Source organism: Oncorhynchus kisutch, linkage group LG20 (assembly GCF_002021735.2).
Source record: "Oncorhynchus kisutch isolate 150728-3 linkage group LG20, Okis_V2, whole genome shotgun sequence".
NCBI classification, from domain to species: Eukaryota; Metazoa; Chordata; class Actinopteri; order Salmoniformes; family Salmonidae; genus Oncorhynchus; species Oncorhynchus kisutch.
In genome coordinates, this window is record NC_034193.2 from 51,228,179 (window position 1) to 51,254,770 (window position 26,592).

Below are 26,592 nucleotides of genomic sequence, written 5' to 3' on the forward strand. Positions count from 1 at the left end.
TGTCCACATCCCAGTTCAACCCTAACCCTAACTTCCTGTCCACATCCCAGCTCAACCATAACCCAAGCCATAGCCCATAACCCTAACCCTACCCACTGTGCACAGATTCAAAGTCTATTCCAAGTTGGTTCAACATTTCATTGTAATGACGTGGAACCAACGCTGATCCAACCAGTGTGTGCCCAGTTGATAGCTTCATGTCCACATCCAAGCCCAACCCTAACACTACCCCTATAATACCACTCTGAGAGAATGCCTTGTCTGCACTCAATCAGTCATCCATTACATTTAGGAAATGAGCTTCATTCAATTCATGGTTTCAATCCTTCTGTTTATGGTTGTTTGTTTGTGTTGGTTAGTTACATGGCAGATTTATAACCATGAGAGAGAGAGATGGAGAGAGAGAGAGAGAGCGAGAGAGAGAGAGAGACAGAGAGAGAGAGAGAGAGAGAGAGAGAGAGAGAGAGAGAGAGAGACAGAGAGAGCGAGAGAGAGAGAGAGAGAGAGAGAGAGAGAGAGAGAGAGAGAGAGAGAGAGAGAGAGAAGAGAGAGAGAGAGAGAGAGAGAAGAGAGAGAGAGACCAGCGAGAGAGAGAGATGACAGAGAGAGAGAAGAGACAGGAAGAGAGAGAGAGAGAGGAGAGAGAGAGAGAGAGAGAGAGAGAGAGAGAGAACGAGAAGAGAGAGAAAGAGAAGAGAAAGAGAAAGAGAAAGAGAAAGAGAAGAGAAAGAGAAAGAGAAAGAGAAAGAGAGAACCGGTTCGGAATAAGAAAGGTGGAAAAATGCTCCCTGCTGATGTCCCCAAGCCGGACATAGCTGACCGATGACAGTACCGTGAGAATCCCGGATGTGGAAAAAAACGGGTGGCGGTCACTTTAACCTCCAGTCCACGATGGACAACGTTTTTCCCTTCAGTGGAGGCGTAAGGGGTGGTGGTGGTGGGGAGGTGGGGTGTTGGTGAGGGGGGTGGAGGGTAAGGGGTGGTGGTGGTGGGGAGGTGGGGGTGTTGGTGAGGGGGGGTGGAGGGTAAAGGGTGGTGGGGATGGTGGTGGTGGGGGGGGGGGGGTGGAGGGTAAAATCATGACAGCTATGAAACAGGACGTTTAGGTACAATTTTGTAAATGCTGACAGATCATTTGTTAGTTTGAAATGGTGGGATCTATTTGTGTCAGTGAAATGTATTATGCGTGAAATGGCGGTGGAAATGCCTTTATGCGCAAATATTGATATAATAACCATCATATCGACGTAAACTTGGAGTCACACGATGATATGATGTGTGGTCCTCTTGATACACCTTTCCAAAAATGTTGTCTTATTCTGGTGACATGATGATTGATGCTTGACTGCTGTTTGACAAAATATTCTCTCTCTTAGCCATAATAATCTCACCATGTAGACTAGCCTACCTGCACAGCCTGCATTACCTGCACTGTATAGCTGTAGTTGGCTGGCGCGCACGACCAGAGTAGGCACATATGCTATTTAATGCAACAGTTTTTGTGTCACAACTATCGGTAAAAAAGTGATGGAAACACGTTGAACTTTCAATTTTTATTCAGTACATGAAACCTTAACCCGAAAAATACATGTTTTTGTGCACTATGTCATCACGCACTGATTTTTATCCTCAACAAGTCAGTTTGGTGGAAACACACCACTGGTGGGAAAATGTGCATATTGGATGGAAACCTAGTTATGGAAACCTAGTTATGGAAACCTAGTTATGGAAACCTAGTAGAATAATTATTTTGATAAAGAAAAAGTCATTTTTTAACAACATAGAGGCATACAAAGACAAAACAGAGGTGGTACGGCGAGGAGAGATGATAAAGTGGTACAGCGAGGAGAGATTATAAAGTGGTACGGCGAGGAGAGATGATAAAGTGGTACGGCGAGGAAAGATGATAAAGTGGTACAGCGAGGAGAGATGATAAAGTGGTACAGCGAGGAAAGATGATAAAGTGGTACAGCGAGGAGAGATGATAAAGTGGTACGGCGAGGAGAGATGATAAAGTGGTACGGCGAGGAAAGATGATAAAGTGGTACAGCGAGGAGAGATGATAAAGTGGTACGGCGAGGAGAGATGATAAAGTGGTACAGCGAGGAGAGATGATAAAGTGGTACACGAGTGAAGAAAACGCAGAAATGGATGAAAATGCTGAAAATAATGTTAGGATGAAGTTTGAACAGTATAAAGCAATCAGAAGAGAAAGCCCCGTTGAAACCACCCTACCTACGGTCCTGCACTACTCATGAAGCATATTTAGAACTTTTATTATAAAAAAACATTAAATACTGTCAAATGCCATCATACCGTCAAAAATGTTGACGATATCTCCCAGCCCTAGTTGGTGTCCCCCTCAGCCCTAGTTGGTGTCCCCCTCAACCCTTTCCCCCAGGTTGGCTGCGTGTCTCCAGCTATCAGGTGGCCAGGAAATGGCTCTACAGTTAGTGCTGTCTGATCTACAGCCATTAAGTTGCCTGATGGGGATACTGTGGTGCAATCAACCGCTACATGCATGGAAGTGGGGAGGGAAGGGCAAAAAAAAGAGGCGGAAATAAGAGAAAATCAGCCACAAAGGCCCTCGTTCCCTCTCCCTTTCTCTCTCTCAGACCCCCCACCACACCCGGTCGTTCTGACACAACAGGAAGGACTGGTTACATAACCTTATTGCCTCTGCCTCTAGCCTCCATCTCTGACGTGCCAACCTGGCCCTGGCTCCCTCCGTGCAGGCCAACAGTGGTGCGCTCCACGGCCGGCTCCCTCCGTGCCGCCCAACAGCTGTTACCGTAAAGTAGGTTTTGGCTTTTCTAGGGCATTGTAGATGAGCATAAGCATCTGCCTGTGGTTCCAAAGGGTCAAAGGTTGCATCTTCGAATCCAGTGATATAAAGTTGTTTTTGATATTTTGTTTTAAGCCTATGCCAAACCTTAATCGTTGCATGAACCATTCAGGATGAATGACTAACCTTAATTGTTGAATGAACCATTCAGGATGAATGACTAACCTTAATCGTTGCATGAACCATTCAGGATGAATGACTAACCTTAAGAATTTGGAGTTAACGCCTAAACAACCTCAAACACTTTGAAATGTGATGTTTGAGAAACATGGATGAACGTCTAATTCTGACGTGAGACTGTGAGAGCTGGTAGGGTGAACTACGGAGGCCCCTGAGGATCAGATCACACAGAGGAGAGGTGTTTGGTGTGGTAGGGGCTGGTGTCCTAGACCTGCTCTATCCAGTCCTACTGATACAAGAGGCCTGAAGGGTGAGGCAAAGCAGTCTGGGACATGGAGATAATACCCCCTTGCCTCTGCCTCCCCTCTGGGTTTTATTACATATTTTCAGGACCAACTTTACATATTGTAGGCCTTCAAACCCAACTGAATGATATTATCATGCAATGTGTTTTATTAGCATTAATAAACCGATTAACTATATGCACAATAGTAGTTTAACATTTAAAGAAAACATGTTGAATGTCATTTGAATAATAATGACGTAGCACATGTGAGTTATTTAACAAGTCATAATTGTAATAGCTGGAAAAGAAATACAACAAAACATTGAAGTAGTCAATGAGAACCGGTATTTGCCGCAAAACAACTTAAACATCAGTATATGTTGTACAATGTTACCAACATTATGTTTAAGCAATAAGGCCCGAGGGGGTGTGGTATATGGAAAATATACCACGGCTAAGGGCTGTTCTTAGGCACCACGCAACGTGGTATATAGCCATGGTATATTGGCCATATATCACAAACCCCCGAGGTGCCTTATTGCTATTATTAACTGGTTACCAACGTAATTAGAGCAGTAAAAATACATGTTTGTCATACCTGTGGTATACTGTCTGATATACCACAGCTGTCAGCCAATCATCATTCAGGGCTCGACCAACCCAGTTTATAATCACAGATATATACAACGTCTGCGCGGTCACAGGTGGATATATATCATAGGTAGAAACCTATCAAATAATCTCTCATAACATGCTGTACTGTACATCCATATCAACGTGTGTGGATCTGACTCTCTCACTCTGTTTTCAACACCTTGTCCAAGATTTCTCCTTCTATTCTCCCTGTGGCATCTGTCTCTTCTGCTGAGTTCTTTGTCTGGCTAAACCTCCTTCTCCCCACCTCAGTGACCACAGATCCAGCAGTGGCCCCTATAGCTCCCCCTATGGGCCCTCCAAAGAACACGCCCACCACCCCACCCAGCAGCGCACCTCCAGCCGTCAGCTTGGGGACCTTACTCGCTCCCGCCCCCACCTTCTCCCACACCGAGCGAAGGAGTGACGAATACCATGCAGAAGAGGACGAGAGCGAGGGAAGATTTTCCAATTCAAGGGCGCTCACACTCTTCTCTGCCTCCTCTCTCGTTCTCTCGTTCTCCTCCTCATCTTCCTCTGTCTCTCTCAAGGGCTGCATGGAGTAGGAATGAAGCGCTTGTCTCTTCACCTCCTCTCCTCTTCCCCTCCTCTCCCTCACTATCTCCTCCTGTCTCTGTCTCACCCTATCCTCCGCCTCCTGGAAGAGTGGACAGGAGAAACACTCTCCTCCTCCCTCTCTCACCGTCTGCTCCACCTTCTCCAATAACTCCCCCACACTCCTCCTCTTCCTCTCCTCCTCCTCTTCTCCTCCGCTCCCTCTCTCCATCACATGATACCGATCCCCACATCGTTTAACCAACTCTAACAAATCTCTCCTCTGGCTGGAGATATACTTCTCCACACCTTCCACTCCCACTTTCCCGCTCTCCTTCAACCGATCGGAGTGAGTGAAGAGGACCAGGGTGTGGGTCCGGACCGCCCCGGGACCAAAGACTTTCTCTAGGGCCCCTAGAGCCTGTAGCTCTGCCTGGGCTGGTTGGTCTACAGGGACACAGAGGATGAAGGCGTGGGGGCCAGGGGCCGAGAGGGCCACACAGGACGACAGCTGGGAACGGACCACATCGGGAGGGTGCTCGGAGCGGAACCAGTCTGGAGTGTCCACCACTGCCACCTGGAGGTTAGAGGGAGGATAAAGAGGAGGAGAAGAGGATTTGTAGAGGTCTGAAATTACTGGCATGTAGCTCGTCATTTGAGGTCACTACTATATTGATTTTACTGACGCAAAAGTTCAACTTGACCCCCCCCCCATTTACTGTGAAAGTGTTTACAGTCATTAACATTATAACATTCTTAGACATAATACTTGATGGGTTTCAGTTTGAAACAAGTCAAACTGCAGACCTCAATAGAACTCAATAGAAGTCAATAGAACTCAATAGACCTCAATAGACCTCAATAGACCTCAATAGACCTCAATAGAACTCAATAGACCTCAATAGACCTCAATAGACCTCAATAGAACTCAATAGAACTCAATAGACCTCAATAGACCTCAATAGACCTCAATAGACCTCAATAGAACTCAATAGAAGTCAATAGACCTCAATAGACCTCAATAGAACTCAATAGACCTCAATAGACCTCAATAGACCTCAATAGAACTCAATAGAAGTCAATAGACCTCAATAGACCTCAATAGACCTCAATAGAACTCAATAGACCTCAATAGACCTCAATAGACCTCAATAGACCTCAATAGAACTCAATAGACCTCAATAGACCTCAATAGAAGTCAATAGAAGTCAATAGACCTCAATAGAACTCAATAGACCTCAATAGAAGTCAATAGACCTCAATAGACCTCAATAGAAGTCAATAGACCTCAATAGACCTCAATAGAAGTCAATAGACCTCAATAGAAGTCAATAGACCTCAATAGAAGTCAATAGAACTCAATAGACCTCAATAGAAGTCAATAGACCTCAATAGACCTCAATAGACCTCATATTATTCAATGATTAAGAAAATAGAAACCCAATAAAGCTGTAATAACGAATAATCAATCACTAACCCGTCTCCCGGCAACGAGGGCCCTGCTCTTCTGACAGTCCTGAGTGACGGCTGTGGTAATGTCTGGTCGAGACACAAACTCTTCCCGCCCCAGTATGATATTACCTGCTGCACTCTTCCCTGACCCTGACCTACCCAGCAGAACCACACGCAACTCTGACTGGGAGGAGGAGGAGGAGGGGGTTGTCTTCTCTTCAATGCTGTTGATTTTGTGGGAGACTGACAAGGACAGACAGTATGTTTAGATCACTCCAAAGCTGTTGATTCTGTGGCAGACTGACAAGGACAGACAGTATGTTTAGATCACTCCAAAGCTATTGATTCTGTGGCAGACTGACAAGGACAGACAGTATGTTTAGATCACTCCAAAGCTGTTGATTCTGTGGCAGACTGACAAGGACAGACAGTATGTTTAGATCACTCCAAAGCTGTTGATTCTGTGGCAGACTGACAAGGACAGACAGTATGTTTAGATCACTCCAAAGCTATTGATTCTGTGGCAGACTGACAAGGACAGACAGTATGTTTAGATCACTTCAAAGCTGTTGATTCTGTGGCAGACTGACAAGGACAGACAGTATGTTTAGATCACTCCAAAGCTATTGATTCTGTGGCAGACTGACAAGGACAGACAGTATGTTTAGATCACTCCAAAGCTGTTGATTCTGTGGCAGACTGACAAGGACAGACAGTATTTTTAGATCACTCCAAAGCTGTTGATTCTGTGGCAGACTGACAAGGACAGACAGTATTTTTAGATCTTTCTCACATTTAGATGAAATGGGGAAAAGTTCAAGAACACCACAATTGACATTGTTGTGTTACACTGAGAAGTATGTGACTTACAGGTATTAACAACTTTCTGGGCTGGTTTTGCTTCGAGTTTGGACAGCTGTGAGAGTATACCGCCCTCTAGAGACAAAAAGATAGAATTACAACAGAGGAACACAGTCTAGTGAACAACCCTTCATTGCCACACATTACTTTCAGTGTCAAAGTAGTTTGTTTGAGCTTGGTTTGAGTAATGGACATATATATCCATACCGAAGTGTGACTAGCGGACAGTTTCCATACAAAATGGGTCTTTACCTTCAGTCAGATGGAAACTAGGGATCCTTGTGAACAGTGCTGGACCACCATTCTGGGGCTTTTTTGGCTGCTGCTGTTGTGTTGGTGTTGATTGAAGACAGTTAACCAAGGGTTTCACAGTCACTTTCTCTTCCATATCTTCCCCCTCTTCCCTTCTTCTCCTCTCAATCTCTTCTTCTCTTTTCCTCTCCATCTCTTCCCTCTCTTCCTCTCTTCTCCTCTCTATAGCAGAGTTAGGTGTAACCTCTCTTTTCCTGTTTCCCCAATATCTGCGTGTCTCTGTGTTGGTGACGTGTCTAGATTCCAGTTCCCCCTCTCTCCCCCTCGCTTGTTCTTCCACCTTCTCCTTCAGTTCCCTCTCTCTCTCCCTCGCTTGTTCTTCCACCTTCTCCTTCAGTTCCCTCTCTCTCTCCCTCGCTTGTTCTTCCACCTTCTCCTTCAGTTCCCTCTCTCTCTCCCTCGCTTGTTCTTCCACCTTCTCCTTCAGTTCCCTCTCTCTCCCCCTCGCTTGTTCTTCCACCTTCTCCTTCAGTTCCCTCTCTCTCCCCCTCGCTTGTTCTTCCATCTCTCTCTGCAGGGTGTTCTGTCGTATGTAGCATCCTCTGTTCTTTTGTACCATGTTCTCCACCTGAAATAAAGCACAGTGCCTCAAATATAAAATACTAACAGGGTGGTTATATGTATTTGCAACATTCTGTGGACATAGTAATAAAGTGTTTGAAAGTGATGTGTCAATAAAGTGATGTGTCAATAAAGTGATGTGTCAATAAAGTGGGTGGGTCCTACAAATTGACAGTAGAAGCACATACAGGCACTACATTAATTGGATCCACTGTCATCACTATCATTATAAGATGGGATGGTTACCTTCTCCAGCAGCTCCCTGACCTGCTCCCTGTCCTGCGGTCGGCGGTTGTTGAGGACGTGGTATTGGCCCCCACACCTGTCAATCACCTCCCTGAGCCCAGGGTCCTCTCCCTCCAGGTACTGCCCCGCCCCCTGGCCCATCAGGTAGTCTCCACAGGTGAACAGCACCAGGGTGTGTTTCAACACCCCCTCCCCAAACACCTCCTCCAGCTCAGCGGGCACTCTGTGCTCCACCTGGATCAATTAGAACGATGCAAATACATGGTATTCATAAGCACAATGTGCATCATTAAGTCAAACAAAAGGAAATAACATAGAACATAGAGACTGTTCAGGACTCACAACACCGTAGTAAAACTACATGACAAAACACCAGAGACGCAATAACAAAGAAACATAGAACTTCTCTGAACGATTAGAGAACTATTAGACCCACCTCGGTGAACTGGCCGACAGGAACCAGCAGCAGGAAGGCGTGTGGCCCCGGGGCAGCCAGCTCAAGTGCCCTCTCTGTCTCCTTCCTCACCCCAGCCTCCATGTGGCCCCCGCTCCAGTACCAGCGAGGGGCCTCCACCACAGTCAACCTCCGGCCCTCGGAGGCCCCAGGCCTCAGCTGGCAAAGCCTGGGGGAAGAACTAGAGGAGGAAGGAGAGCCGGAGGAGGACTGGCCCAGGAGGGTGTCTCCTGACAGGGTCTTGCCACAGCCGATGGTCCCTAGGAGGACCAGGCGGAGCTCTGGCTCTGGAGTTCTGGCATGGCTGCCGGGGAGGACGTCAGTCATAGCTGAAAGAGAGAGAGATTAGTTACAGATACTGAAGAGGTATTACTTACAGTACTTACAGCCTGATGGTCAAGATGATGTTCATTCGTGTGAATAAATGACTTTGTTCTCCATACCACTAGTTATCAGCGTGGGAATAAAATGTAAGGGTGTGTGTCTTTGTGCGTAGCCGCAGGCTTCTCTCTCACACCCAGTCTGTCTAACTGCCATGATTAACACACCTGAAAGTTCAACTGGAAATGTGGGCTGGGTTGCCTCTTGTCTTATCATCTAACCTGGGTCAGTCATCCTGTGGCAATTATCATTCAAAGGATAACCCAGAAGAGGTGTTACAAAGAAATGCTTACTGTCAGTGAACACCTTTGAAGCAGTGTGTCTGGTGTGTGTGTATCTATCTTTCAATTGGAATGTGTGTATCAGAGATGCAAAGATTCAAGTTACAGGTGAGGTATTGTCTGTGTTCACTGATCTGCCTGTGTAGTGTCAAACTTTCCCCCCCATCTCTCTTTCCTTGTGTGTGTGTGCATGCATCATGTGCACGGATGACCAATTTCCAGCCACACCCCCACACGCCTGCCAGGCCTGTCCAACGACATACCCCTGCCAGGCCTGTCCAACGACATACCCCTGCCAGGCCTGTCCAACGAGATTCTGTTCAGAACAACGTGTGGAGTAATACTCAAACACACAATGTACACTGCAAGCTCATAGCACCAGAACATAAAAACCGCACAAATAGTCAGACATATACAGCATATGTAGATCTAGTTCAGTTAGACACGCCCTGACAGCCTGTTGTTTATATCCCGTGTTTCTAACCACAGACAACCATGTCCTGTCAACTCTTAACACTCCTGTTCTCCTATAGCAGCGAAACTGGAACAGACCTGATCCTGTGCATTATGATCAGTTTAAACAACCATATCGTTTACTGCCTACACATGGCAGGGTGGCATTGCATCAGGGGTTGAGGTCAAATGAAGACCTCCGTGAGCTGTAGGAGAAACAGTACTGTAGCAACAGCTTCACTTTCACAGGCATCTTTGATTTAGATTAGATCATGTGAAATATGAAGAAATTCAAGGCTTTTAAATACCTTACAGTCTATGATATGTTCTGTTTTAACAACCCTCCTGACTGACATACACGGTACACACATCAACCACCTAAATCTACGGAGGTATCCCCCTTACCCAGGTAGGAGTTTGTTGGAACGGGTTGCTGGGTTTTCTGTCTGTATCCCTGTGTCTTCTCCTTCCTTCTCTCAGATGAACCCAGTCGCTCTGAACCGGCTTGTCTCTCCTGTGTAACCCTCCTCACCTCTATCAGTCTGTTATGGCAACACCTATCCTTCCTCATCAACCTCTAAATACGGCCAAACTACATGGATTAAGGAGTGTCAGTATTAGTGAGTCACCGGTCTACCTAGTGCACCCTCCCTTTCTCGGTCACACGCGCACGCTGAAACACACCAACATTCTCTGGCTCTATTGTTCAGAGGCCACCAGGTATTCCATGGAGAGGCGGAGTGGTAAACAGTGACACTCACGCCAAACGTTCACCACAGCCAATGAGGGGTACATGGGTGGCGATGGCCTGCGATGGAGAGAGTGGGTACCAATCTAGAGTACCAGTCAAAAGTTTGGACACCTTCTCATTCAAGAGTTTTTCTTTATGTTTTATATTTTCTACAATGTAGAATAATAGTGGACATCAAAACCACCAAATAACACATACAGAATCATGTAGTAACCAAAAAAGTGTTTAACAGATCAAAACATAAAGCCACCCTTTGCCTTGATGACAGCTTTGCACTCTTAGCATTCTCTCAACCGGCTTCATGAGGAATGCTTTTCCAACAGTCTTGAAGGAGTTCCCACATATGCTGAGCATTTGTTAGCTGCTTTTTCTTCACTCTGCATTCCAAACCATCTCAGTTGGTTTGAGGTTGGGTGTTTGTGGAGGTCAGGTCATCTGATGCAGCACTCCATCACTCTCCTTCTTGGTCAAATAGCCCTTACACAGCCTGGAGGTGTGTTCACAGTCATTGTCCTGTTGCTTCACTGTGGGAACCACACATGCGGAGATCATCCGTTCACCTAGTCTGCATCTCACAAAGACAAGGCGGTTGGAACCAAAAATCTCAAATTTGGACTCATTAGACCAAAGGACAGATTTCCACCTGTCTAATGTCCATTGATCGTGTTTCTTGGCCCAAGCAAGTCTCCTCTTCTTACTTGTGTCCTTTAGTAGTGGTTTCTTTGCAGCAATTCGACCATGAAGGCCTGATTCACTCAGTCTCCTCTGAACAGTTGATGTTGAGATATGTCTGTTACTTGAACTCTGAAGCATTTATTTGCGCTGCAGTTTCTGAGGCTGGTAACTCTAATGAACTTATCCTCTGCAGCAGAGGTAACTCTGGGTCTTCCTTTCCTGTGGCGGTCCTCATGAGAGCCAGTTTCATCATAGCACTTGGTTTTTGCGACTGCACTTAAAGAAACTTTCAAAGCTGTTGAAATTTTCCAGATTGACTGACCTGCTTGTCTTAAAGTAGTGGCGGACTGTCGTTTCTCTTTGCTTATTTGAGCTGTTCTTGCCATAATATGGACTTGGGCTGCCTTCTGTATACCATCCCTACCTTGTCACAACACCACTGATTGCCTCAAAGGCATTAAGGAAAGAACTTCCAGAAATGACCATTTAACAAGGCAGGTAAGGGTGCGGCTGGATGTTCTTTACCAGTCGGCCATCAGATTTGCCACCAATGCTCCTTATAGGACACATCACTGCACTCTATACTCCTCTGTAAACTGGTCATCTCTATATACCCGTCGCAAGACCCACTGGTTGATGCTTATTTATAAAACCCTCTTAGGCCCCACTCCCCCCCCTATCTGAGATATCTACTGCAGCCCTCATCCTCCACATACAACATCCGTTCTGCAAGTCAAATTCTGTTAATCAAGGCAAAGGGTGGATACCTTGAAGAATCTCAAATACAAAATATGTTTCCATGTGTTATTTCAGTTTAGTCTTCACTATTATTTCACAGTGTAGAAAATAGTAAAAGTAAAGAAAAGGCCAGGAATGAGTCCAAACGTTTGACTGGTACTGTATATGTGATGGTACATTATGAGCTAGATTAGTTCTATGGGTGTGGTTGAATATCTGTACAGCAGGACACACCGTTTTGGAATGTTCCGAGAAATAGGCTACGTAGAACAAACATGCCTCTTTGACATGTAGAACAAGGAATCACATTGGCTCTATTCATGGCACTTGTAGTCGATCTGCAACGCTCAATAACTTCTGGCAAATGAACGTGACCCTGGAAAATTATACCCAAGTAGCAAGATACCCACTGCAGTGTTTTACAGTTACAGAACCAAACCCACTGCAGTGTTTTACAGTTACAGTGCCTTGCGAAAGTATTCGGCCCCCTTGAACTTTGCGACCTTTTGCCACATTTCAGGCTTCAAACATAAAGATATAAAACTGTATTTTTTTGTGAAGAATCAACAACAAGTGGGACACAATCATGAAGTGGAACGACATTTATTGGATATTTCAAACTTTTTTAACAAATCAAAAACTGAAACATTGGGCGTGCAAAATTATTCAGCCCCCTTAAGTTAATACTTTGTAGCGCCACCTTTTGCTGCGATTACAGCTGTAAGTCGCTTGGGGTATGTCTCTATCAGTTTTGCACATCGAGAGACTGACATTTTTTCCCATTCCTCCTTGCAAAACAGCTCGAGCTCAGTGAGGTTGGATGGAGAGCATTTGTGAACAGCAGTTTTCAGTTCTTTCCACAGATTCTCGATTGGCTTCAGGTCTGGACTTTGACTTGGCCATTCTAACACCTGGATATGTTTATTTTTGAACCATTCCATTGTAGATTTTGCTTTATGTTTTGGATCATTGTCTTGTTGGAAGACAAATCTCCGTCCCAGTCTCAGGTCTTTTGTAGACTCCTTTCGGATTTTCTTCCAGAATGGTCTTGGTATTTGGCTCCATCCATCTTCCCATCAATTTTAACCATCTTCCCTGTCCCTGCTGAAGAAAAGCAGGCCCAAACCATGATGCTGCCACCACCATGTTTGACAGTGGGGATGGTGTGTTCAGGGTGATGAGCTGTGTTGCTTTTACGCCAAACATAACGTTTTGCATTGTTGCCAAAAAGTTTAATTTTGGTTTCATCTGACCAGAGCACCTTCTTCCACATGTTTGGTGTGTCTCCCAGGTGGCTTGTGGCAAACTTTAAACAACACTTTTATGGATATCTTTAAGAAATGGCTTTCTTCTTGCCACTCTTCCATAAAGGCCAGATTTGTGCAATATACGACTGATTGTTGTCCTATGGACAGAGTCTCCCACCTCAGCTGTAGATCTCTGCAGTTCATCCAGAGTGATCATGGGCCTCTTGGCTGCATCTCTGATCAGTCTTCTCCTTGTATGAGCTGAAAGTTTAGAGGGACGGCCATGTCTTGGTAGATTTGCAGTGGTCTGATACTCCTTCCATTTCAATATTATCGCTTGCACAGTGCTCCTTGGGATGTTTAAAGCTTGGGAAATCTTTTTGTATCCAAATCCGGCTTTAAACTTCTTCACAACAGTATCTCGGACCTGCCTGGTGTGTTCCTTGTTCTTCATGATGCTCTCTGCGCTTTTAACGGACCTCTGAGACTATCACAGTGCAGGTGCATTTATACGGAGACTTGATTACACACAGGTGGATTGTATTTATCATCATTAGTCATTTAGGTCAACATTGGATCATTCAGAGATCCTCACTGAACTTCTGGAGAGTTTGCTGCACTGAAAGTAAAGGGGCTGAATAATTTTGCGCGCCCAATTTTTCAGTTTTTGATTTGTTAAAAAAGTTTGAAATATCCAATAAATGTCGTTCCACTTCATGATTGTGTCCCACTTGTTGATTCTTCACAAAAAAACACAGTTTTATATCTTTATGTTTGAAGCCTGAAATGTGGCAAAGTTCAAGGGGGCCCGAATACTTTCGCAAGGCACTGAACCAAACCCACTGCAGTATTTTACAGTTATAGAACCAAACCCACTGCAGTGTTTTACAGTTATAGAACCAAACCCACTGCAGTGTTTTACAGTTATAGAACCAAACCCGCTGCAGTATTTTACAGTTATAGAACCAAACCCGCTGCAGTATTTTACAGTTATAGAACCAAACCCACTGCAGTGTTTTACAGTTATAGAACCAAACCCACTGCAGTGTTTTACAGTTATAGAACCAAACCCACTGCAGTATTTTACAGTTATAGAACCAAACCCACTGCAGTGTTTTACAGTTATAGAACCAAACCCACTGCAGTATTTTACAGTTATAGAACCAAACCCACTGCAGTGTTTTACAGTTATAGAACCAAACCCACTGCAGTGTTTTATTTACAGTTATAGAACCAAAACCGACTGCAGTGTTTTACAGTTATAGAACCAAACCCACTGCAGTGTTTTACAGTTATAGAACCAAACCCACTGCAGTGTTTACAGTTATAGAACCAAACCCACTGCAGTGTTTTTACAGTTATAGAACCAAACCCACTGCAGTGTTTTACAGTTATAGATCCAACCCACTGCAGTATTTTACAGTTATAGAACCAAACCCACTGCAGTATTTTACAGTTATAGAACCAAACCCACTGCAGTGTTTTACAGTTATAGAACCAAACCCACTGCAGTATGTTACAGTTATAGAACCAAACCCACTGCAGTATTTTACAGTTATAGAACCAAACCCACTGCAGTGTTTTACAGTTATAGAACCAAACCCACTGCAGTGTTTTACAGTTATAGAACCAGAAGAAGCACTCTGGCGCCTCCGGCATTGTCTGACATCCTGTCAGTCTAAAAACATGTGGCTGTTGTGAGAACAGACACTGACAGTCTAAAAACATGTGGCTGTTGTGAGAACAGACACTGACATTCTTACGTGATGAGTCAGAGCTCAACAAGTGGAAATGATTCTCTTAAATAGTCAAAGTATTTCATCTGGAACAAAAATCCATGAACCGTTGATTAGAAGCTCTTGCCAAGTTGGAAAAATATCAAAACGAGTGCATGAACAAAACACGTTTTAATTGAACAAATGAAACTAAACAAATGGTTTATCTTTCAAATTCAATATGAACCCAGATAACTTCGGAGGTAAAGTAGAGCGGGACGTGCAGATTGGGACGTTCGCTTAAAAGCCCCTCTTAAAACAAACGGCTTACTTATCCCCCCCATCCCTTCAAAAGGCCCCAAACAGACAGGAAGGAACATCTTCAAAGTATGACAACGTCCTGTTTGCCCTGGTTAAGGCTCTTCTCCTCAGACAGACTTCACAAACCAGGCATCACATAGGCAATGTTGTCCAGAGTCTCTGCCTAGAAGAAAGATGGGGATAATAGAAGTTGGTGAGGGTCCTAATCATTTGACAGCTACTGAATGTGTGTGTGTGTGTGTGTGTAAGCCTCACCAGTGTGTGTGAGTGTGAAGGGCAGCTGCGTAGCTCAGGGACCAGAGAGGTGAGACAGGCCAGGGGAGCCAGGGCACACAGTAGAGAGTCCAGTAACACAGACAGACTTCCTGACACTGCCATCATCTCCTAGAGAGAGACAGAAAGAGACACCGACAGGGAAAGAGAAAGAAATAAAGGGAGGGTCAGGGCGAAAGAGAGCGAGATTCATCAAACTATCAGCAACTTCAATCAAACAATGCTTGCATGACATGTCCGTATTCAGTAGCCTTTCAGTGTGAGGACAATGAAGCCAACAGTGTTCAACCAGGCCCACCTTAGTTCCCTGAAGCCGGTGGCCAATGTGAGACAGCGATTCCCCCAGCAGCTGTAGGTGGGCCGCTGCGTTCACTGGGTCTACCTCAGGCCCTGTCAACATGGGTGAGTCTGTGGTATCAGGGGTCATGAGACTGCAACTAGCTGTAGAGGCCTCCGCTCTTATCTCGTTCTGCTGGTCGTCCATGTACATCCAGAACGATGGCATGGTAGACTCCTCCCTACTCTGGGAGAGGAGCGGGGGGGAAACGAGGGATGAGTAAGAAGCAGAAAAGGAGATCAGTGGAAGGAAACTTACCAAGCACTGCCCTCTGCTGTCCATTTGACACAATAACACCTAGAAGCTGCTCTTTTAGATCTAGGATCAGTACACCCTCCCTATATCCTTAACATTAATCACTACTGGGGAAATGCTAGACATAACTTAGATCAGGGTCTAGAGGGCAACTTGGTCTTCCTCTTACTAACCATCTCCAGAAAGAGGCCTTAGTCCCCAGGTGAATCTCAATTCCTCTCTCCTTGACTCCTTCTTAAACCTCATTAGAGGAGAACGTCTGAGGCTGCAAGGAATCAAGGACATAAAATGGAGACTCACCCCACCTATTCACTCACTTCCTCAAATCTCTCCCCTTCTGTCAACCATTCGTCTGGTGATTCACAGGTCTGGTGGTCGTACTGGTGATGGGAGAGAGCATACAACTCCGGTCCTGCACTGCCATTGGTCCAACTGTGGAGGTGGGTGTGGTCACCTGTAAAGAGTACGGAATGGATGAAGCACCTATGAGATTGAGCCAAAATTACAGGGAGATGTGTGTCCCAAATGGCACCCTATTCCTTACATAGTGCACTAGTTCTGACCATTGTCAAAAGTAGTGCTCTATGTAGGGAACAGGGTGCCATTGCTCCAAATTTCAGTCACGCTCACGATGTATCCGCGTTCCAAACCTGAATGTCTCCTCTTCTTGTATGACTTCTTGCATTTGCGTTCTTTGACAAGTTGTTCCTCATCCGCCACTAGGTCATCATCCTCATCCTCCTCTCTCAGGAAATCTTTGTAGGATCTTTTCTTCTCTCTCTGACTGCGGCTGGTCACAAGGCCCACCTCTCCCTCCATCTTCTACACCTGGGAAAGAGAGGCAGTAATATAGACATTAAAATCGATGCACATAACATGATACAATGTATAGGTTCAAATATACTGAATAGGCTGCTATTGCAAAGAAGCTGCTTGGGCACACTGGCGAAAATATGCATTTTAACCTCCTAACAGGTGCATTCTACCACCTCTAAACAAACACACTGCCTACCTGCTCCGCACAAATGTAAACGCAGTACGGAGGTGGCTCTGTTGCTCAACCGCTCGTGGTAATTTCGATTATGAATTAGCTATGAATTGGTAGCAGATCAAGAGAACTCCGTTGTGGCTTTCCGATGTGTCGACAAAGAACTGATGGACCATCTCCAAACTTCACCCACCGCTTGTCGCCATCTTTGAAGAGTTCAAAGTTTGCTGCGCTCACAAGCGCAGGATAACGCACCCCGTGGGTGGAGGCGCATGGTTTACGTAAAATGAGACATTGGCCTACACTTTTCAAAGGGTAACAAAATCACTATTATTTGCAAAACGTTGCAATGTATGTTACAATTTCGCCGTGTGATTAAATTCATATGTTTTTACTCACAGACTGTCAGGCTAGCCTACTCTACTCAATTTATGGGTGGTAAATCGTTGCTCCATAATTTCCTGAATTTGAAGTCTCCTTCGCTGGTGGGATGATTTCAACACCATTGGAATGCGAGTCCCTGCTGGTACAAATTCCACGGACTCATGTTTAGGAAATGATCGAATCGTTCTCACCCCATTTGCTCCCCCTTCCCTCACGTCCACATAGTCGCCCTTCCCTCACGTCCACATAGTCGCTGAATCACGGTAAGCGGTCAAAGCAATATTCTTATCGCTGACTGCTTCCGCATGAAAATCACATTCTAAAACTTTATGACCAATTCTTTTATTGCTACAATTTAGCACACCAGTTATACGCAATCTATATATTTGGCTGCATTGTTGCAGACTTGCAGGTTGCAACAAAGTTACAGTTATGGATTATTCTCCATTAAATAAATGAATCTTTAAATCAAATATTATGGCATCAAAATCGAATAATTATACCCTTATAATGCATACCTATATTAACACTATCATATATGAATCATCAACTGATATTAGACCTAAGAGGGAATTAAATAGTAATAGTTGTTTACATCATTGCCAAATTGCCACTGCCATTTCCAGGCATGATTGAGTGCTTTGTTGTGACAGAGAGAGGGAGGTTGAACTTGGCAGTCAGAGATTAAGTCAAACAGCATTGCAGCACACTGTGTGTACAGAAACAGTGGAGAGTATTTAGGTTACACTGTTAACAATTAAACCAACAGGTGTCTATTCATCTTTCTTTACCCATGCTAATTGAATGTACTGTACAGTACATCCACAGAGACTAACGTTAGTCTAGTGGAAGGTGGGTGAGGAGTTCAACAAAATAATACTCAACTATAATGTACAGTACAAGGTGCTATAACCTTTAAGGTTTCTTCAGCTGTCCCCATAGGAGCCAAGTGTGTATTTGGACAGTGGACTTCAAGTTCACTGTGTCTGTGACTCTGTCTTATTTGAGCTAGACATTGCACTTGAACATCAGGAGAGTGCAATGTCAGCGAGTCCATTATGAAATGTTGCTATGTATCAGAAAAATAATGACACATAAACCACAATGTGACTTGTACATTGGGTAATTGTTCTTACCTCTTCTGCATTTAGTGTTAGGGAATTTACAGTATTTCACCAGTTTATGGAAATGTATTCAATCACATGTATTTCATGACCTTTTTTTAATATGTATGTATATATGTATTATATGACCTTTATTTAACCAGGCAAGTCAGATAAGAACACATTCTTATTTTCAATAACGGCCTGGGAACAGTGGGTTAACTGCCTGTTCAGGGGCAGAACGACAGATTTGTACCTTATTAGCTCAGGATATGAACTTGCAACCTTTCAGTTACTAGTCTAACGCTCTAACCACTAGGCGACCCTGCCGCCCCGTATATACATATATATATATATATATGATTGTATATATATATATAATGGACAGTAAACCTAACACAAAGAGCCAACTAGCGAACTTCAAGTAGCAAACTTGAATCATCAAACATGAGATTACTATCACTTCTTGACAAAACACACCATAGTCATGTGATTGTGCTGTGTCGTTTACACAGAGTCTGGATTTCAACACTCCTCCCTCTGCTCCCCAGAGTGCTGAAGTTACACTGTCATGTTTAGTTAGTGCTGACTTCTGATCCCTCCTCCTAGCCTACATTCCTGTCACCATTCTATGTTGTTCCTGAAGTTGCTCTGTCATGATTAGTCCTAGTCCCTCCATACTCCCCAGTTGTCCATTGCTATTCCCTCACTCCTCCCTCTTCTTTCCAGGGTGGTAAAAAAGTGAGTCATGTTTACTCTTGGTCCCTCCCTCCAGTTTTCCATTTATATTCCTAAAGTTGTGCTGTCATGTTAAGCACTGGTCCCTCCCTCCAGTTTTCCATTTATATTCCTAAAGTTGTGCTGTCATGTTAAGCACTGGTCCCTCCCTCCAGTTTTCCATTTATATTCCTAAAGTTGCGCTGTCATGTTAAGCGCTGGTCCCTCCCTCCAGTTTTCGATTTATGTTCCTAAAGTTGCCTTGTCATGTTAAGCATTGGGCCCTCCCTCCAGTTTTCCATTTCTATTCCTAAAGTTGCCCTGTCATGTTAAGCGCGGGTCCCTCCTCCCCCAGTTTTCCATTACTAGTATTCCTAAAGTTGCCCTGTCATGTTTAGTCCTAGTCCCTCCCTCCACAATGTTCCCATAGCTGTTCCTAGCAGAGCTGTTGTTGAGTCAGGTTTACTGCTTCCTGTTTCTCTCAGCTCAGCTAACCCGTGAAAGAGAAGAAGGGAGGGAGGGAGGAGGGGAGGACAGTATAAAGAGAGGTAGAGACCGGAGAGGAGGCACACAAAATAAGGATTGTACACTTAGGAAGAAAGAAAAAGAGAGAAGGAGAAGACAGTCTCTCATTGTGGGAATATAACAACAAAGAAAGGATCAACTATTGTATAACTTGTGAACTGGTGAGTGAAAAAACTGATTTACAATTTGACTTTTGTGCCATTTCTGGGTCATAGCTTTCAGTCATAACTTTCTATAGCAACTGACATTGCAATTCCTGTTTGGGTCATATAGCAACATGCAAGTATCTGATGTGTGATCATTGTAAAGGCTTATTGTCAACATACATATCATGTTTATACGGTGTACTCTGTTATAGATAAGACGGTATGACATCGTGTTATCTCAGTCATATTGATGGTTTTCTCTGTTGTGAATACAGATATGGAGACAGACAAGAAGATGCAGACACAAGTGGAGCTCACAGACAGGTAAGGCTGTTGTTACAGCCAGCAGTATACATGCTACTGATTTCTGTGTTTTGATTGAACTTAGCAGACAGTTAACATACGCTGTCTCTGCTGGTCTCTACCAAGCATATGAAGATTGCAGACAAACCAAACTGTTTCTTGTGTTAGTAAGTGTCTTATAAACATGCTGCTTTTGCAAGAGGCAGTGTTTCATAGGGTGTTCTTCTGAGTAGGTGTCTATTGCTCTGATCTACTTGCTGTCACCTGCAGTATCTTATCCCCATTAGCAGTTAGCCTCCATTGATAGACCCGTGTTGGTTTTCCACCTCTAAGTGATATGTCACCCAGCTGTCCTATATGTCAGTGGGCATTCCCCCTCTCATCCTTCTGTCAATCATCACTCAGTGTGTAAGACAGTCTTTATCACAGATTGAAAACAGAAGTTAACATGACCCCCCCATCTCTGTCTCTGTCTCTGTCTCTGTCTCTGTCTCTGTCTCTGTCTCTGTCTCTGTCTCTGTCTCTGTCTCTGTCTCTGTCTCTGTCTCTGTCTCTGTCTCTGTCTCTGAACAGTACAGTACAGTAATGCTGTAACTTTACAGGTTGAATACAGGGGTTAATGTGTTTTCCTCTCTCTCTCCCACAGTGATCTGTCTGAGCAGATTAAGGCTGTGACCAAGGACAGCCATGTCAGAGCAGAGAACACTGAGCTTATGCTGGCCTACCAGAGAGGAAACGTCAGTCTGACACAGTACAAGGTAATCAATCATTGACATATCATTAACAAAGGCAAAGATTAATCTCTCTGTTTAAACCTCTGCTGCATCTTAGTAAATGGAGATACTAGCAAGTACAACGCAATTAGTCTTGTGATTCCTTATCTACACTGTAATTCACATTAGTTGTTCCGTGTGGACATGCAACATTTTTCGAGCTGGAGCGCCATGCATCATCATGCTCCATCATTCTATCATGTGCTGCTATCAACTGTTGTGGGTCAAGGTACTGTGTTTTGTGTATAATGGAAGTATTGAGACTAACCCTAGTTTATATCCTTTCCTTGTCTCCTTTCCTCAGCTTCTCCTGTGCTCCCTCTATGAGATCTATCAAGCACTAGAGGAAGCTCTGGACAACAACTCCAACCACCCGAGTGTCGCGCCTATATACTTCCCCCTGGAACTAGCACGGCTGGAGTCAGTGGAGAGAGACCTGGAGCATTTCTATGGGCAGGACTGGAGAGAGAAGATTGTTGTACCGGCTGCCACTAAAATATATGCCCATAGACTCAGACAGGTGTGTATTAAACTGGACTGGTCTGTGGAAGTTGAATCGTACCATAATGCTTTATAACAGGGTTTCCCCAACTCGGCCCAGGGGCCTCCTCTGGGTGCACATTTTAGTTTTTGCCCCAGCACCACACAGCTGATTCAAATAACTACCTCATCATCAAACTTTGATTATTTGAATCATCTGTGTAGTGCTAGGATAAAAAACTAAACGTGCACCCAAAATGGGCCCCAAGACCGAGTTTAGGAAACCCTGCCTTATGTAACCACGAAGGAGGCAAATGAGGGTTTCAAAAATCCAATGTAAATTCAGCCAAACGTTAGAAGTTGAGATAACAAAAATTGTAAAAAATTGGTTACTTGGAATGGGTTTATAGTGCATTCACACCAGTGACTGTACTGACTCTCTCTCTCCTTCTCTCCTTCCCTCCACAGATCGGCAAAGACAACCCTGAGTACCTAGTGGCCCACGCGTACACCCGCTACCTCGGCGACCTATCTGGCGGACAAGTCCTTGGCCGCATTACTCAGAAGTCTCTGGGGCTGAAGGGTGGCGAGGGTCTGTCGTTCTTTTCCTTCCCGGGCGTGAGCAGCCCCAACCTGTTCAAACAGCTGTACAGGAGTAGAATGAACAGCATAGAGCTGGAGGAGGAGGAGAGGAAAGGAATGCTGGAGGAGGCTGTCAGAGCCTTCGAGTTGAACATCCAGGTGAGGAGGAGTGGAGAGGAGAGGATGGAGTGGAGGAGGAGAGGAATGGAGGAGTGGAGAGGAGGATGGAGGAGGAGAGGAGCGGAGGAGGAGAGGAGTGGAGGATGGGGTGGGGGGGGGGGTGACGAGGAATAGGAAAACGGGACAGCCATGGTTTAGGGGGGATATAAGGTTAGATATTAGGGTTGGTGTTCAACTATGAGCTAAGTGAGTGCCATTTAGTTTTTTTTATGAGCTTCTTGGCTCTTCGTACATAAGATGACTGACTTTTGACTGATGTTGTCTTGCCTCTGTCTGTGATACAGGTCTTTGACGATCTTCAGAAGATGGTGTCTGTGACAGAGACGGAAAGTGAGCTCATGCATACGACAACCAGAAATAGATGCACAAGACACTCGTCGACACATTCCGAACTGGCTGAGGGTAAGTTACGCACACACGCAGACACACACACACACACACACGCATAGGCACATGCATGTGCGAACGCATGCACGCACACACAGACACCACACGCACGGACACACACACACGACTGAATATGATGACGGTGATATTTAGTACTTATGCAGTTAGTGTGTTAGATAATACTAATAATTCCTCCTTTTCTCAGGAGAGAAACTGACGGCTAGATCCCTTCAGATCCAGACCAGTCTGGTCAACGCATCACCCCTCTTCAGAATGGTGCTGGGGATCTGTGTCGCCCTGGCAACGGTTGGCATGGGAATCTATGCTTTTTAAAGTTGTAGAGAAGTGTTTTCAGCAAAGTTGTATCCGTCCATAACAGAAGATTACCCTAGACCTAGATGATGATGTTGGGAGTATTTTTGTACTTTAAAGACTTTAAAGAGAATGAAGGACCCCATATTTTATAATGTTGTTGATCCTAAATAGTTTTAAAAGTTGTTAAAAAAACTAAATACTTTACAGAAGTAAGTAATAACTTAGTGATATACATTCTTATAGTTCCTGTGTTGTATGTAGCCACATTAAACTATGAGTTAGGATGTGTATGATATTGATACATGTCCATGTGTCTGACTGGCAGTACTGACTCAATGTCCACCAGTATAAAATCACTAGTACACTAGAAATAGACTAGTACTCCTGAGCATTTTGTGAAATTTCGGAATCATTTATCAATGTCACTGTGAAAATGCGAGAAATGAAATCTATCCTTTTTCATTTACAATCTCAAGATTTAGCCATTACTACTGTAATATTTCTACCTGTCAAATCCATTTTTGTAAAGTCAGTTATACTGTTTGTAATTTGTTCAACAAAAATATTTGTATATATTGTATATATTTGTACTTTTTTTAATAAAGAGAGTATACCATGTGGGGTATAAAATGCACAGATCATTTCTTCATCGTCTACATTATTTAAAATCCTTTCCTCTATCAACATCCAACCACAGAGTAACAATGTAGATTGAACATGTCGTTTTATCTCAATCAGTGTGCATAAAAAAGTTTAATTAATATACTTCAAAATGAAGAGAACAACAATAAAATAGGAACCCAAATCCCATCCTTCTATTTCCCAAATAATAACAGACAAATTCGATAACAATGTCAGGCTGTTAGAATTCTCTTCTAATATATGAGTCTTGTGTTGATAATAGGCTTTAAAAGCCCCTTCATTACATTTCCTTCTGAAGATGTTGCGACTCCTCATCTTCTTTGGCTTGTCATGCTCCACTTCCTGTCCAGCGCAGTCCTCGAAGGCTGGTCATCTTCTTTGGCTTGTCATGCTCCACTTCCTGTCCAGCGCAGTCCTCGAAGGCTGGTCATCTTCTTTGGCTTGTCATGCTCCACTTCCTGTCCAGCGCAGTCCTCGAAGGCTGGTCATCTTCTTTGGCTTGTCATGCTCCACTTCCTGTCCAGCGCAGTCCTCGAAGGCTGGTCATCTTCTTTGATGGTCTGGAATGTGGTGCTGGTGGCATCAGAACGAGGTGCTTCTCGAGGCTCAGCCTCCTATACCAGCTGTAGATAGTTCTGTGGTAGGATGGGCTCCAGGTCTAAATGCCAGTCGGAAACAACAGCTTGGGAGGGTTCCGATCCCGGGGGAAAGGGTCACTAACTTCCTCATTCTGCTGTGTTTCTGCTCTAATGTCTCCTTGGTCAGGTGCCGAGCTAGAGGACAGTGGCTCAGAGTCTGACACAGCAGCGTTGCTTTTACCTTGCTTCTTCAGCTCTATGTCTTCTTTGAACAAGAACATGGTTCTCCATCATACTCTGGGTAATAAGTCCCTCCTCCTTGTTAGCAGCAAACCGATCAGGTAAACTCTTAGCAATCCACAGAGCTACAAGGCAAACCACGTAGAGGTTGAAGATCTTTGATAACCAGTCCAAGTGCTCTCGCCAGCACCGTTCTGGGGCCTAGTATCTCCTCCAGGTTCGCCATGATGTTCGTGGCCACTGTTGGTCAATTTCTTCAACAAATGATCAGGTCTATATAATTATCAAACATACATTAGTAATGGAAAGGAAACACAGACTCTGTTTAAGCATTAAAAATACTCCTTTAGTAATATAATTTCTAGGCAGAAGTTGGTACGGAGTACAATATAACAGTATATGATAGTTTCTCCCCAAGTTCTGCAAAATGTCTAAAACATCCTGTAACTCATATAACCTCTCCCAGTCCTCCTTGTGTGAGTTTCCCTGGCAGCAACATTTTAATAAATCTATTTGCAAAAATGTCAACAATCCTGTTTTGACATCGTCATTATGGAGTATTGTGTGTAGATGGGTGAAAAAAAAACAATTTAATAAATTTCGAATTTCGGGCTTTAACACAACAAAATGTGGAATAAGTCAAGGGGTATGAATACTTTCTGAATGCACTGCATGTATTTCTTATGAAACACACAGCATGCCTCTATTATGACAGTATTACACTGAACATAGTCACAAACAGGGATAAGAGAAGCTGGTCATTCCTTTCCAGTAGACCGGAGAGACGGGCATCGTTCCTCATTGAGCTCTCTCCAAACATCCTGCTTGATGTTAACGAGCCTGTGCCGACTCCTCACCTTCAATGTCTGTCTGTGAGTTTGAATTTAGTGGAATATTGAGTTGCATATTAGCAGTGGCAAATGTTTATACGAATGAAAGCATTTACAACTCATGTTGAACACCTGACACACTTGACAATGTCATTTTGATCAGGCTATTATGGATCTTTCACATCTCGCTGGTTATAAAGTGAAGTATATTTCTTACCAGCTCAATGCGGCAGGGTTTTCTCCCCTCTCTCGTCCTGAAATCTACAAATGAAACACAGAACGCATATCAGTCACTTTGCGTCATATATTCAGCAAAGAGACTTCGTATTTTGGCCATGTATTTAGCTTCATTATTAGCTAAACAGGAAAGTGTTGGACAGGTTGACTTCCTGTGGACCTTGAGGTTGCTCTCACTTTTTCAGGAAGGCTTTCTCAACATTGAAGATGATCCATCCCCTCATGTGATTGACAGTGATGTAGGTTGACAGTGCTGCCTGCCCCTGAAGGGTCAGGAACTCTCTGATGAGCTTCTCTGTAAGACAGGCCTTCATTAGCTCTGGAACCAGTGAGCAGAGCTCTAACTGGCCATTCATTTGAACTCATACAAACTTATAAGGGATATGACGGGCCACGTTTGACCTATTTATCACTTCCTATGTAGTCAAACAAACAAAATGGAGAGAGATGTGTATGCCACAACGCCAGATATAGGTTATGAAGTGATTTGTCTTCATAAACGAATATTGAGGTGTTTTACACAGTGACATCACTTGATGGCGCTCAATGTCAAGCGATGTTTTTGTCATCATACAATTGAATTTGCCATGTGTCCTGCGGGCCGCTGTAAACCCATAGAGAGCCTATTGAATTACTAGAGGGGCATTGTCCAAATGTTAAGCGGAGCAGCACAGGAGAACCCAAGAGCAGACTCAGACCAGGAAACAGGGATGAATGAACCAAGATATTTATTGCAACACAGGGAGAGATGAAGTACAGATCCAGGGAAGCTTGGATGAGTTGTAGGAAACCCGATCTGGAGGCTGAGGTTGGAGGAGTGAGCTGGGTTGGGACAGGGTAAACCGGTCCGGAGGGGAATCCAAGGGAGTGATGATGAGTTGAATTCAGAACAGGTAGCGAAATGTGGAACAGGAGACAGGAACCAGTCAGAGCGGCAAAATGAGATTACGATCTGGCAGAGTGGAAGTGGCAGGATTGAGTATTTGTAGAGGTCTTGATTATGGAACGGGTTGCAGCTGGTGGGGAACTGCTCTGACTCCAGCACACCTGTCTCCAACCACACAATCACACAGAGAGAGAGCGAGAAGAGAGGGAGAGAACTGGGGAAATGGCTGCAGGTCAAGGAGACACCGAATGTCCACTAGGGGGGTGTAGCAGGAGCAGATGTGACAATAAACCCTCCAATTTCCATAATTGGGCAAACACGGCAGCCATCTTGGTCAGGAATGAATCCTATACCAGTCTAATTACAATGAATGGCAGGATAGGCAGAGGTAATATAACAGCTCTGGAAAATATTAGAAACCACTGCAAATGATCAGTTTCTCTGGTCTTTTTACTATTTATAGGTATGTGGTTGGGTAAAATTAACATTTTGTTTTAATTATATAAACTACTGACAACATTTCTCCCAATTCCTAATAAAAATG

At 44.2% G+C, this 26,592-nt stretch overlaps 4 protein-coding genes across 5 annotated transcripts in view; 2 read left to right on the top strand and 2 right to left on the bottom strand.

Annotated features, from left to right (window-relative positions):
* The window catches only part of LOC109865841 (kelch-like ECH-associated protein 1B), a 520,109-nt gene that overhangs the window by 93,634 nt on the left and 399,883 nt on the right, over positions 1-26,592 (top strand). The gene's annotated exons all lie outside the window — the stretch shown is intronic.
* Positions 3,392-10,054, bottom strand: LOC109877617 (glutamic acid-rich protein). 2 transcript variants are annotated; one of them, XM_031799321.1, is made up of 7 exons: positions 9,846-10,051; positions 8,308-8,654; positions 7,872-8,105; positions 7,005-7,632; positions 6,762-6,827; positions 5,917-6,134; positions 3,392-5,016 (listed from the first exon to the last, which is right to left on the bottom strand). In XM_031799321.1, the coding sequence occupies exons 1-7, from the start codon at positions 10,009-10,011 to the stop codon at positions 4,048-4,050; spliced, it is 2,628 nt and encodes an 875-aa protein (XP_031655181.1). In that variant the 5' UTR covers positions 10,012-10,051; the 3' UTR covers positions 3,392-4,047. The 2 variants fall into 2 exon arrangements, with proteins under 2 accessions (XP_031655181.1, XP_031655182.1); XM_031799322.1 differs by lacking the exon at positions 6,762-6,827 and having other exon boundaries at positions 9,846-10,054.
* On the bottom strand, positions 14,740-17,435 carry LOC116355455 (HMG domain-containing protein 4-like). Its single transcript, XM_031799338.1, has 6 exons — positions 16,765-17,435; positions 16,403-16,580; positions 16,070-16,206; positions 15,459-15,683; positions 15,143-15,271; positions 14,740-15,050 (listed from the first exon to the last, which is right to left on the bottom strand). Exons 2-6 carry the CDS (start codon positions 16,569-16,571, stop codon positions 15,006-15,008), a joined length of 705 nt encoding a protein of 234 aa, XP_031655198.1. The 5' UTR covers positions 16,572-16,580; positions 16,765-17,435; the 3' UTR covers positions 14,740-15,005.
* LOC116355451 (heme oxygenase-like) lies at positions 19,481-23,274 on the top strand. The gene is made up of 7 exons (XM_031799333.1): positions 19,481-19,630; positions 19,891-19,939; positions 20,565-20,676; positions 20,996-21,211; positions 21,640-21,912; positions 22,218-22,335; positions 22,526-23,274. Exons 2-7 carry the CDS (start codon positions 19,893-19,895, stop codon positions 22,651-22,653), a joined length of 894 nt encoding a protein of 297 aa, XP_031655193.1. The 5' UTR covers positions 19,481-19,630; positions 19,891-19,892; the 3' UTR covers positions 22,654-23,274.